Source organism: Coturnix japonica, chromosome 12 (genome assembly GCF_001577835.2).
Source record: "Coturnix japonica isolate 7356 chromosome 12, Coturnix japonica 2.1, whole genome shotgun sequence".
Taxonomy (NCBI): domain Eukaryota; kingdom Metazoa; phylum Chordata; class Aves; order Galliformes; family Phasianidae; genus Coturnix; species Coturnix japonica.
This window is the reverse complement of record NC_029527.1, coordinates 15,895,246-15,908,809: the sequence shown is the minus strand read 5'-3', so window position 1 is coordinate 15,908,809 and position 13,564 is coordinate 15,895,246. Positions and strand designations below refer to the sequence as shown.

The 13,564-nt window shown below is 49.7% G+C and overlaps 1 protein-coding gene across 1 annotated transcript in view; it reads right to left on the bottom strand.

The window, feature by feature from the left end:
• Positions 1-1,957: 1,957 nt before the first annotated feature.
• ITPR1 (inositol 1,4,5-trisphosphate receptor type 1) overlaps positions 1,958-13,564 on the bottom strand; it is a 144,696-nt gene continuing 133,089 nt past the window's right edge. Inside the window, 2 exon segments of the mRNA XM_032447330.1 lie at positions 1,958-3,334; positions 8,109-8,270. Coding sequence (XP_032303221.1) covers positions 3,248-3,334; positions 8,109-8,270 — 249 coding nt within the window. The 3' untranslated portion in view covers positions 1,958-3,247.

Genomic DNA, 13,564 nt, shown 5'->3' with positions numbered 1-13,564 from the left:
CAGAGTTGTGGGTGCCCCATCCCTGGAGGTGCCTGAGGCCATGGGTGGGCCCTGCACAGCCTGAGCTGGGCAGTGGAGTCCCTGCCCACAGCTGGCAGTTGGAACAGATGTGCTTGCCAGGGTCCCTTCTGTGATTCTATGAACGCGCTGGGGCAGGGAGGTGCTGGTTCCTCCTGGCCACTGCTGAATTTGGGTTTTGCATCACAAGGAAAGCGTGAGCTTCTGGCTGTGGTCTGCAGAGCGAGTTTTGTTCCTTGAAGGAACCCGCTGAATTTCAGAACTGTTCCCCCCAACCAGCAGCGCGCACCAACATCACCATTTGTGGAGGGTTTCCCGTGACAGCTCATTTCTGATGTCTGAGAAAAACCGCTGCGGAGATCTCTGCTGGGGTGGACAGCAGGAACCTCACACCCACCACATGGTGCCAAAGAGGTGACGTTCTGAGATCCCAAGAAAAGGCCGACGCAAAGAAACCATATGGATGTCATTACAGATTCTCTTATTTGGTTCTGAAATATTTTCACTTTCCAGTCCCCAAATTGTGAAGGAAACTTTTCATAATTTCAATAGATAACCATATTAGTGGAGAAGACTCCCTGCGCTGTGGGGCAGAGTCTGTCCCGAGGTGGCTTTCCCAGGGCTTGGGGAGCAGCTGTCCCAGCTCACCCCGCAGCCATGGGGTGTGGAGCTCAGCCCAGCCCAGCCGGAAGGCAGAGGCAGAAGAGCTTTAGCAGCCAAATAGTGCAAGAAGAGAAATTACAGTGTGTGATGGCTGCACACAAAATTCCATTGTCAGAATGGATTTCTAGAAGTGAGTGCTGCTTGCTGCTGGAGGGGAGGAAAGGACAGGACGGTGGCTTCCTCCGTGCTGCCAGAGGGTGGCTGTGCTTTGCTTCCAGCACTCGGCTGCAGCTGCAGCTACAGGGAATAAAATACCGCTTTTTGCAGCTCGCCACATCTCCTGGGAAATGAGAACTGCACATGAAAACACCAGGTTTTGTGCAGCTGGCTTTCACACAGATCACTGCACAGACTGGGGCTCGTACTTCTCGCTGAAGTGCCTGCTTGCTTTTTGCCTTTTTAAGGCAAAGATGAAGCAAGGCAGCACAGCTGTCCCTGCACAGGGCACACGGGAAGCTGCTGCCTTCCCACAGCGCACACAGCCTCCTCCCTCTCACCTGACTTGTGGGAGACACCAGGAAGCCTGGCGGATCTGCGTGTGTCTGTTTGTCCCTGCATGGCACGGAGGGAAGGAGTGAGTCAGCTGCATGTCTCTACTGTTCGGAGAAAATGAGATCCTCCTCCCTTTATTGCACAACTCCCGATAGCAGCTGCACGTCACGTTCCCTGTGCATGCACCTTGCTAGGAGCTGGTGGCTGCAGAGGAGACACCAACAGATCACTGGGACGTGTATGGAAATGAGGCGTGATGAAGAACTCTCAACCACCAGCAGCCCTCTGGCTTGGAGCCACTGCTCAGGGCTCCCCTCCAGCACAGGATGTGCCTGGCCTGGTGCTCAGTGACACTCCATGGTAGTGAGACGTGTCCCTTTCAGATGGTTGTGTGCAAATTAAAGGTGATTCATTGTACCAGGTAGCTCCTGCAGCAGTTGAACCAAATACACAGTCAGCAATGCTCTGTGCACACTGTGTTTGGAGCTGGAGAAATCTTTTAAAGCAAAACAAGAACTCCATCACTTCAGCTTTAAGATGACAAGCCCCAGATATCAGTGCTCCATATCTCAACTGCAGGACCTGGAGCACGTTTGCATGTGGCTGCAGAGGGCCCAACTGGTGCCGTTGTTTCCAGCCCCATCTGTGCCCCTGGAGCTGCAGAGGGATGGGCTCAGTCCTGCCCTGCAGCCCCCCCTGCACCACTGACCCAGTGCCCATGTATGTGGCAGCACCACACGCAGCCCTTGGGGTGGGGGACAAAGCACAGCAGCCCGTGACCACGTGGGATTTTGCATCATTTATTTAAATACCTATATTTATGCATTTACAAATTTTCATAGCTCTGTTTGTAGCTCTTTTTTTTTTTTTTTTTTCCTTTTTTTCTTTTTTCTAGACAGTATTGCAGAGAAGTCAGCTTTTGTAAAAGGAGGTCCATGTATAAAACAATGCAATGGACTGGAGAAAACAAAAGGCTCCTCATACTTTCTAGAATCAGAAACCAAACAAAGTGACCAAATGGAGGGAGAGAACGGGGGTTGGACAAAACAACCTCAGAACAGTGGCTCTCTCATAAGCATTACATATGTCAGTGCTCACCTACGGTCCTAACGGGATCAATTGGTGCAATGCCTGTCTGCAAAAAGCTCCGGCAGGCACGGAGGTTTCTCACGGAAAAACAAAAGGAAAAGGTCTGCAGTGAGGAACACAAAGCCTGGGCAGCCTCACGACGGGGCTTTGTGTCACAGCACAGAGCGCCTGCAAGAGGCTGCACCGACTCTCCAGCAGTGCATGCTCATCCCAAACTTCGTTTTGCATAAAAAGTTCCCTTTAAGAAATCTCACCTTTTATAAAACCCAATATCTGAGCTCTCTCAGCCTCTGAAGAAATCACTTGAAAAAATACCTCTTCTTTTCCCCCCTTTGGAAACTTCAAAAGTAAGGTTTAGTTTTAACTGATATCGATTTAACAGCTCATGGATTCCCAGCATCATCCCTGGGAGGAAGAGGCAACAGATGTGGCATTGCAAGATATTTACACACATGGTACAAAAATGTCCAAGGGTATGAAAAATCACCAGTAACACGATTTTGCAGCAGCCTCATTTACACCGGTAACTTTATACCATTTATTACATTGTACTAACACACCAGGTTCAAAGATGTGCACTCCCTTCAGGGCATTCAGGAGTTACAAATATATTGTGATTGCATAATTCATATTGCACAATTGTATAAAAACATAAATACCAGCTATTCTATTCTTTAAATACAAAATACATGTCACGTAGTCAAATATTCTTTTCAAGTGCAATTCAGGTGCTCTCTTCAGTCCTTCCAATAAAAAGGCAATTTTGATAGTTTTGGCACAAGCTTAACCTCCGGCGTGTGCCAACAGTTCTAAATTACAATACGTATGCCCCAAACTTTATATAGTAGCAGTCATATACATACAGTATAAAAACAGGGTATTTACAAGATGAACTAAACGTACACGGAAGCAGCCTCAGTGGTTGGATCTGGACTCGGCGAGCGTTATTCACGTTGCTGCGAGAGGGAGAAGCGACCCTTCTGACTTATGCTGGTTGCTGTGGGTTCACATTCATGGGAGGAGGGTGTCCTAGGAGACCGATGCGCTGTTTCTGCTTCCTCTGTTCAGTCATCTGGAAAATTAAAAAGTTTGCTCATTAGGCCAGGCCGCTTCCTGTGTGTCAGCGCACAGAGTGAGCCACCGGCCTGGGCAGGGCTCCTTCTGAAACCCACTTCTACAAATCACGCTCTCCCACCCCCTGTGCCAAGTGCTGGCAGATGGAAAAGGCAGCTCCCGGCCTCGGGAACTCCTCAGGGAAAGCCATGGCTTTGCTTGTGTGATGGAGCTCTGCTTGCAAGGAAATGGCCCTTGAGAAGCTGGTGGCATGCACGAGTTTGTGAAGAAATTGGTGCAGGAACGAGCACGGGTGGCTGCCAGCAGCTTCCCAATAGGAACACTTGGTAACTTGGACAAGGCTAAGGCAGGAGGGAGGCAGGGGGTAGAAAGAAAGGCTGAGCCTTCACCCAAGGCTGGGGGTGATGGACAGCTGCAGCTCACATCAGGACAGGACAAACATCCCTCCTGACCCCCTAAAGGCACACCTTGCCATCACTGAGTGATGTTGGAGTCACAGCCACCTGAAAATGGAGCTCTCTTCACCAACCGCCTCAAAGCAGCTTGCCAGCACGCAGCTGTGCCCTACCCCATGGCACAAACATGTGGCTGCAACTGTGCCCCTGCCACAAAACCACTACGGCCCCATAAAGTCATCTCATATTCAAGCATGAGAAGCCACACAGAGCATTCTGCTTTATGAGAGTTAACCTTGTGCCTTAATTTGGCATTAAGCTCTGTGATAATGAGACAGATAACACTGTTTTTTTGCAACATCTACATCCACAATCATGTAATTTTTGCCATTTTCAGTTATTTAATTGCAGACGTTGATCAACGGAATTGATTGTGGGAGTAATCAATTGCAGTATCAAGGGGACAGTATGTTCACACATTACTCATCAGCAACACACACCTGAATGTATTTGCCTAAAAACATGCATTTAGAAGCAGCAGATCCTCCTTCCCCTTCACTTGGGGCCACTCTGAGTGCCAGGAGCTGGAGCCCACCATGGGAACATGCACTGGTCAAACCCAACCATGCTGGGCAGCTCTAGAAATGCACTGGATGCTCCCTGCACACACTGGCTGTGGTCAGGCTCCCAGGCAAGCTAGGTGTGCAGTCACATCCAATTCTGCACCAGGGAAAGGACTGAAATACAATGGCACTCCTGAAACCATAATTAAACATTATTACAGCTGGTGCCTCGCTCGGTGTCTGACCAAAGGGGAGGCAGAACTGTCGTTTTTCTGTTACTTTTTAAGACAAACTGCCGCATTCTCACAAGGATGGGTCACACCTCACATCCTCGGTGACACACTTTTGGAAATGTACGTTCACAACAGGCTCATGGGGCTTCACAGGCAGACAGGCGTGGGTGCAGGGGAGGAAGGGCCTGTGCACAACTCCACACATACACACGCACCCCTTCTCTGCTGGACCTCCTGGAACTGTTCTCTTTCTCAGGTCACCCACCAACTCTATATGCAAAGTGGCAATGAGGGCTTCTTTTAAAAAATATCTATTTAAGTGAATTAAGTGCCATGATTTCACTCAACTAGTGATGTGACTCAGAGGGTACACTAAGGCACACGTGAGATGTGGAGGTGATCCGAGACAGCCAGCACAACTTCACCAAGGGCAGATGGTGCCTGACCCATCTGGTGGCCTTCTGTGGTGGAGTGACGGCATCGGTAGACAAAGGAAGAGCAACTGATGTTGTCTACCTGGACTTGTGTGAAGCTTTTGACATGGCCCTGCACCACATTCTTATCCTTGCCCAGAGAGGCTGTAGATGTCCCATCCCTGGGAGGCATCAAGGCCAGGCTGGATGGGATCCTGGGCAGTCTAATATAGAGCTTGGCAACCCAGCCCACAACAGAGGGGTTGGAAGCAGATGATCTTCAAGGTCCCTTCCAACCTAAACCATTCTATGAGTCTATGGAATAGAAACAGAAACAAAAAAAAATAATGAGAAAAGTGCAACAAAACAAGACTCGATACTTTTCACATTCAGAGGCACATGGCTGCAAGGCAGAACAGTTTGAGCCTCTATCACATTTACCTGGGGAGAGAATCTCCTGCAGAAGTTTGATGGCTGCAGTGACCTCACGCCCAGCTTAGATGCCAACAAGCTACATATGCTTTGTAGGGGAGCTGTCAGCTACCAGAGGGCCAATGGCATGTGATTAAACACCAAAACGCAACCAAGGCTCCCAAAGTTCATCAGAGTCAAGTTGAGCTCTCAGATAATGGTGTGTAATTACGTAGATGCACTCTGCCTAGTTCCAAAGGTTGCTTGTGAGTTGGAGTTAAGTCCAGAAAGGAGAACAGTGCGTGTGCCAGATGCACGACCAGGGCACCAGTTCCATGGGCACGCTTAGAACACGCCGCTTGCAGCGTGCCAGCCCTCACCTGCCTGGCTGTGACTGCTGGGCACAAGTCAGGTTTGGAGGACAGAGGTTAAGGGTCTTGGTGATGTCACGGCACTGTCTTGAAAGAAGCCAACATCTACTGTGGCTGCCTCATACTTACTGAGCGCTGGAAAGGACTTCTGGATGATTACATCTAATCCCCTGCTGCTGCAGACAATTCTGTCGTAGTCTTTTTGCACAGAATTAAAATGATCAAGATTTTAATGGCTCTGTGTGCATTTCTCTCCTTTGTGAAAGCAGGCATGCCGGATTTCAGTTTTTAACTACTGTCTCCAGAAACCTAACGAGCTTGAAAAGCAAATGAATGAGAGGTTTGCCCTCTATTTAATTGCAATAAAATAAATACAAATACAAGTTCCCTGAGCTGGTTCCTTTTCCTGGAGACAGTTCCTAATCAGGAGGAGGGACGTACTGGCTTTGTCACATAATTGGAACATCCTGCAACTTAAGCAGGGTGCTCTCAATAAAGGTACTTAGGGGAATTCCTAAAAGCTATCACAACATTAATGAAGCTGGTTTCCTCTTTTGCTTTTACAGTCAAATAGCTCTTTAAAAGCTAAATCCTTCATTCTTATTTTCACAAAGAGTAAGAAGGGTTTTTCAGTGCTTGGGCAGCCAAGAGCTGCAAGCTTTAGAAATAAATGCGTTCCAATCCAAAGCTGGCTTCAGCCGATGGAAAGACTCCTGTTGTCTGCAGACCACTTTGAGTCAGACCCTTCAACAGGAAGACGTAAGACACATGTTTCAAGATAATTGTTTCCAGGCAAAAGAGCAAAAATGCTACCCAGCGAGTATTAAAGCTCAGACAAAAGAGCAACTGCCTCCATCCTCTGTCCTCAAAACCAACTGGAGCGAGGGGATCCATGGCATAGCGTCTGAAAACTAATTACAGCCAAGAGCAGAAAGACTTTCCGCTCTCAACCTGACACTAATCCCTCCCTGTGCTCTGCGGGGTGCTGGGGAGAAGGGCCCGGCTCCATCAGAAAGCAGAGCATGATCGGAAGTCAGCGCCAGGATCGCAGTCAGCGCTGTCTCCCAAAGACCATCTTCATAAGGATAACTTGCTTACGCAGAGAGCGGGTCAAAGTGTAGCAGAGATGGGAAGCAGGCGTTGGAATAATATTGAAGAGAGTTTTGCAAACTATTCTGCAGTAGGCAGATCAAATCTGAACAGGCAGCGATCCAAATCTGTTGACCATTTCTGCCCTGCACAATGCTACCCACTGCCCTGGGATACAGTTGTGTGCATGCCTGCTATTCATTTCATCCAGTGCAGCTATCTATGTACACACAGCGAGCGGAACCATCTAGCTCAGGTTATTAATCCATAATGATAAGCAAGCAGTCACTTTGCTGCCACAGACGGCTTCTACCAGGGCAGGCAGAAGCAGTTTTGCCTTTTATTTCCACTTGGGTTGTAACCCACGCAGACATGAAGGAAAGCATCGCTGTCAATGAAGCATCGTGTACAGAGAGTAATAACTGACAGTGCAGTTCAGTTCATTCACAACTGGTAAGCCTCTGATCAGCTGTTACTTCACCTTCACATTATCTTAAATAATCCTTTGTGAACCTCTCCCAGAAAGAATAATGTTTACCCAAATACACCTTCGAACACCGAAAACTATTGATCTTAGTTACACACAGGAAGGAGTTGGCCAAAACTAAAAGTTAACACAAAGTCTCCAAGCTCTTGTTTCACCAACAACTGCTGCACCGAAATACTCCTCTAAGGTCCGTGCAGTGTTTGAGTGTTAAGCGGAATCAATGCGTGCTGCAAAATAGCACTGTGGGCAGTCTGTGCTGCAGATTAAAGCATGACAGTAGCAAACCTTTATCTGCACGAGCAGCACAGCTCTGACATGAAGGAGACCACTGCACGCTAACTGCTCAGGCTCTTCTCCAGTTTCTCAGTGGGTTTTGAGGTCCGTGCAGCAGCGCTGCACTTCTCTCACTATCACACCCTCTGACTCTCAGGATCACACCAAGGTCTCAGGGGTGAAAGCTGTATTAACAACAAAACTGTAAACAAAGATACAGACATGGGCTCTGTGCATCAGCAAAAGCTGACTGACATCAATGCCAGCTTTGATTTTTAGTGCAAGTTTTTCCCTTTGGGAGGTGTCACCCATTGAGTTAGCACAGCACTGACAGGCAGGTCAGCAGTGGTGCTGGTTTGGGAAGGTGCTTTTTTTGCTCAGTGCTTTCCTAAGCACAAATTACTTTAGAAGAACTGTGCACAGGGTTCACAGAGTCCATGGAGCTGTAAAAACCCACTTGGTGGAACAGGCTTGCAGGAGCTGAGCTGCCCGTGGGCGTGTGACCTCAGGCTGGCTGCCAGCTCTGCTTACCCTTACCTGGTCTTTCAGCTCTGACAGCTGCCCAGAGAGGTTGGTCACCAGCTTCATAGTGGACTCCAGCTTCTCCTGCAGGTTCCTCAGCTCGTTCTGCTCCCCTTCCCCTTCATTGCTGACCAGTGACATGGCTCGCATCCGGGGGAACCAGTCCAGGTTTCGCTCCTGAGAACCAAACACAAGTTCATAATTAGCTCTTACCACATGAAAACCTGCACCCCAGCGGCTCGGTGCACACATATCTTTAATGCCACGCTGGGACATTCCTCAGATACATAAGCTCCACAGCGTTTTCATTTACGTCTTACTGGAAAGTCTGTAGAATCACCCACTGGAGGCAACGAGGCACTTCAGATGCAACTACTGAAAATTAAGGCTGCTTCTTGATGGCTTTTCCTTCCCAGCAACTCATCCTCCCCAGCCATTTCTTTCTCAGCACAACACACAAATACCAGCCCATGAAGCAGACCCCATTTTAGTGTCTGCACACACAGCCTTCGCCTTCCATGTGAGAAATCCACAGCCATCGTACACTTTTTCAACCAGCCTTTGCTGAAGACCTTCTGCTGATAAAGTTGGATTTTGACCAAGCAAAGTTTGGCTGTGCTTTGTACTGAAAGAAAACATGCTCTACCTAAGAACACTTTTACAGATGAAAAACTTTCTTTTAAAAGAAAACAAAAGAAAATATCTCTACTATGACCAGCTCTTTTGCTCTAAAACATAAGACAGATTAAATTCTAATGCACTGCTGACAATCAAGCCTGCCTTCAGGCCTGCAGCTCTCTGGTACTCCAGGTTTAAGTTACAGCCAGGAACTCAGCAGAGGCATGAGGTTTTATTAATATGTACACAGAGGCTCACACGTACACTCACGTACACACCCATGACGTTAAAAATAAAAGCGGGAACGGAATAGAAAGCCACAAGAGAGGAGGAGGGGTAAATCTTGACACCCTGAGCTTTAACACTGGTTTCCTATCTAGTCCGGCTCTCCTCCCACACTAGAGATGCTCTCTGGAATGGATGTTGAGGTAACACAGGGTGAGGGGATGTGTGTGCTCTCACTGCCCACCCTGCAGCAGCTGGTAGTGCTTTACATGGACCAGACAGACCAGCAGCAGCCCCTGGGATCAGCAGCATCCCAAACCAGAGCTCCATCAGCCATGCTGGTTAATTGCAGCCAAAATTCACCACTTCCACAGGCCAGGCATCACGACTTTCTCAAAACTATGGTGTATTCTTATGGCACTGTAAACACTGCCATTATCCCCTGCCTAAACCTCTAAATCAACCTCTCCCCCCATATCTCCATGCCCCCCTCCCTCCACTCTCAGTCTTTTCCAGGAACATCCACACTGCTTAAATCAGGGCTGCGCACCTCTACAGAGAGGCACAGTCACGGCCTTTCTGCAATTCAGATCTCTTGCCAAGAATCATCATCTTAAATTAGTTGCTTCTGATCTGCTCAGAGTTTACTACTGCAGAGATTAAAAGGCATAAATGAGGCCCTTTCCCATGCAGTGCAACGCAGGATTCCCACGTGATGCAGAACTGCCAGAACGGCTTTTCTCCTGATCCCTGTTTACAGGGCAGATGGTTTCTGCTAATAAAAGAAAAATATATATATACAGAAAATATGCCTTTATTGTGACAAGTGCCAAAATATTTTGGACTTCAGGGAAAGACAGTTCCACAACTAAGATTTAAGAGCAATGGGCAACAGCTCCCTGCGTTCTTCCAGCAGCAAAAAGCACTCAGGATGGACATGTGGGCACACATTGCTTGTGCTCCAGCCCAGCTCCTCTACCAGAGTATCTCCTCTTCCTGCCCAGGGAAAATCAACTAAAAACAACTGTTTTCTGCTGTCCTCAATGCTGAGCATTTTCAAGGATAAAGTAAACGAGACTACACTGCAGTTTACATTCACCCATCAGTCCAGGTGCCCAGCTCCACATCCCAAAGCTCGCAGGCTGACACAAGAGCAGAGCCCTGCAGCTCCTGCCCACTCCTCGCTCACTGGGGGAATATTTGGCATCACTCCCCATCAGGTGAGCTTTCCATGCCCAGAGCACTCCCACGTGCTCACCCATCTGCTCTGCTCATGGAACATGATGGGAGCAGGTCCTGGGGACAGCAGGTTTTACCTACCTTTACCTGCAATGTTTTATTAACAAATCTCCCACAACCTTTTCCAACGTCACTCTGCGACACAAGCAAAGAGTAGAGCTGCTGCAGGGCTGCACCTCCATCACTGCAGGCAGGGTAGGGCAGGGGGCTGATGGTCTCAGAGAGCTGTGAAATCAACCTAGCAAGCACAACAGCACTGCCAGCTCCCACAGGGCTCTCAGGGTTTCGCATTTACTGGCTTTCTGAAAGCCCCTGCTCTTCACGTCACCGAGGATGAGAAATCTTGGCTTTCTCTTGAAAATACGACAACGTGCCTCTCTAGTTCTCATGGCTATGGTGAATGATGGAAAACAAAAACGATCCCATGAACTCCCCAAGCTGAGGAAGGCTGAAGGAAAGGAGACAAGGGTGATGGCTTCCCTTTGCCCTCAGCAGCAAGGGCACAGTTCACACCTGAGCCCAGGCTTGGCACTGCTGCTACACCTGCTCTGTGTGAAGAGGTTGGTGTGGGCACCCAGGGTTTCCTGTGCACAGACAGGGAAAGGGCTGAGGGAAGTGCCTGTGCATCACTCCAGCCATATTGCTGGGCTGGACACGGCCCTCACTCCTGTTCCTGGTTCGTGCCACTCGTAGGTGCTGCACAAACTGGGTTTACAGAAAACCCAGAGCTGCTGCCTGGGAAGCAGCACAGGGTTGTCCATCCTTAGAGATGGGCAGCTGTGCTGCAGGGAGGCACCACTCCTGCTCCTCCCCACACGCACAGCCCCACATCTCTTCATGCTGCCTTCATGGGAAACCTTCAGCCCACCCTTACAGCCTGCCTCAGCTCTGCAGAAAGGAGCTGGGAGCCTGGCTGTAAGCAGCTTGCTTACATGTAGCATTCCGTCCGAACAAACGCCCGCACTCTGGCTGCTGAGGGGGTCCTGTCGGATAAATAAATAACGATGCCTAGGGCAGAGCTGGTGGAAATGGAAAGAAGCAGGAATGTGGAAAGGTCACTGCTGGGAGCCCGCGGGGCGGTGAGCAGCAGCCAGCCCGGCTCCCGGCCCCACGCCTGCGGCAGTGCTCGGCGCAATTCAGGGCTGAATAAAAGATTTATATCTCCATGATCTAGTTTCTGCTGAACTTTAACTGAACAGCAGGGTGCCTTTAAAGATGAAGCCTGACATCTTTTACTTGAGGTTCGGTAGCTTTTTTGTTTTGCTAAAGGCACCGAGCGTGCTACGAAACGCAAACCTCCTCCTTGATCCCTTTTTCCCGCCTGTTGGTCGCACGCCGCCCGGCTGCTGGCATCCCACATACCGATGCCGTTATGCACTGTCTGCTGTGGTCCTCCTACAAGCCGAGGCACCGCGATCCTGGTGTGCACTCAGCTCCCTCTTCCCGTCACAGTCGCAGCTTCCTCTGTTTGAACAGACGAGCTGAGTGCAGCCACTGACGGAAGCTGGCTAACCGCAAGGGCTGGGTTTCGGGTTAGCTCTTTTCTAGGTAAAGTTGGAAAAGTCCCTCTTGTAAGGCAAATATCGTTAAATCTCAGACATGGGGGCGATGCTGACCGGCCTCTTAAAACATCCACGATTGGAAATTTAAATAAAAGAGGAAGCTGCGTTGCATGATGCAGATGCAATTCATTCTGAGAAGTGCCTGCTCTTCCCTGCTTCTGCCGAAGAGTTTATTCTAAGAAGGGTTTCTGAGGCAACCTCCATGCGGAACATGCCAGGAGATGCATTAGCTCTGCTCACGAGCCGGAGGTGACTGTGCTCCGCTCGGCCTCACCACGGCCCCAAGGAAGTCACCGCTATTCTGAGCCTGTGCTCAGCGCTGTGCCTCTTATTTACAGGGTGCTGAAAGGCTGATTCAATGCTCGTCAAAACATAAGTTCCGATAGCCTGCCCGCTGAAGAGCGCCTGGCAGGGCACTGCTTACTAAGGGAAAGCAACTGCAGTGACTTTCTACTTGTCACATGTCATTAGAAGTCACGCAGTTAATAAGCAGCTTTCTGGAGCACTTCGAAACTGAAAAGCTCCGTGCTTTTTTCTGTTGTTGTTGTTGTTGTTTGTGGTGAGATGAAACTCCACTTGGTTCTTTCTTGTGCTTCCTGGAAAAAGTCCCACGCCGGGTTTTTCTGCAGAGGGCTGAGCATCGCTTCTTCCACACCAAAGAGCTCTTCTCACCTCTCTGTGCTGCCCCCCCCACTCCCAGCTAAACATATTCTCAGGTCCCTCCCATGTCTTTAAATTTGTGGTTAATGATACAAAAAATATTTCTCCTTTTTTAACATTTAATTTAAATATGGAAGGGGTTTTTGCGGAGGCCTGGAAGGCAGACACCATTTCCAAAGGTGGGAGAAGGCCGCATCTGTGTGGGAAACGACCCCGCCGTGCATCCCAGGAACAGTTGTGCCCAATGACTCACTGCAAGGGAACGCTCTGTTTATCAGAAGCGAGGTGAGCTCTCCCAGTGCTGTGGAGCAGAACGTGACTGTGGTGCACGACCCGGTGGGAGCTCTGCAGGAGATCTCCCAGGCTGGGCAGTGCCACCTCTTCCCAGCAGCTCAGTGCTGGTTGTTTGGATCTAGATTTTAAGTGAAGTAGGACGTATTACATCACGATCAGCCGGGCAGGACAGAACAATTAAACACGCAAAGTCTGAACAAACAGCTGCTGGCAGCAGTGCTGGCCCACCTACACTTGCTCAACACCTCCGCTAAGAGCCCGCGCAGCCTCTGCAGTGCCCACAGCACGGGGTCAAGGCCTCGGCAACACTTCTGGGCCAGGGTAGAGACAGTGGTGGCTCAGGAGGAGGCCATCTGCTCAGCGATAGCTCAGGGCAATGGTCACTGCCCTGTGACAGCCTGGGGGGCATGGCCATCTCAGCACACGCAGCTCCTCAGGGTTATTGGTGCTTCTCCCCCTCCCTCTGTCCCGGCCAGGCTCCAGCAGCAAGGACACGGCAGCACTGCACACGTGTGTACCTGCAAGCGCTGGGATCCAGCCCTGTTTGAACACATTATGCAAACAAACCATTACACGGAACTGCTCTGAGGTATGTGCTGCTGTTTTTGCCCACCCAGGCCCTTTTTCTGGCACACGGAGTCTCACGGGGCCCAGGCAAAGACTGACAGGCCTGCAGGGACACGAGGCTGACACTTCCACTGTGTGCTGGGGGCATGAGGCCATGGCTTGAAGAGGATGCTGAGGGCAAGGGGGAAGGAAGGGAAAGAAAACCCACAATGGGAATAAAGTTTTGCTGGGCACTGTTAGAGAGCAGCAAGGCTGACAGCCCTCCCCATATGCTGAATGGGTAACAAGGGAAGGAGCACGACCATT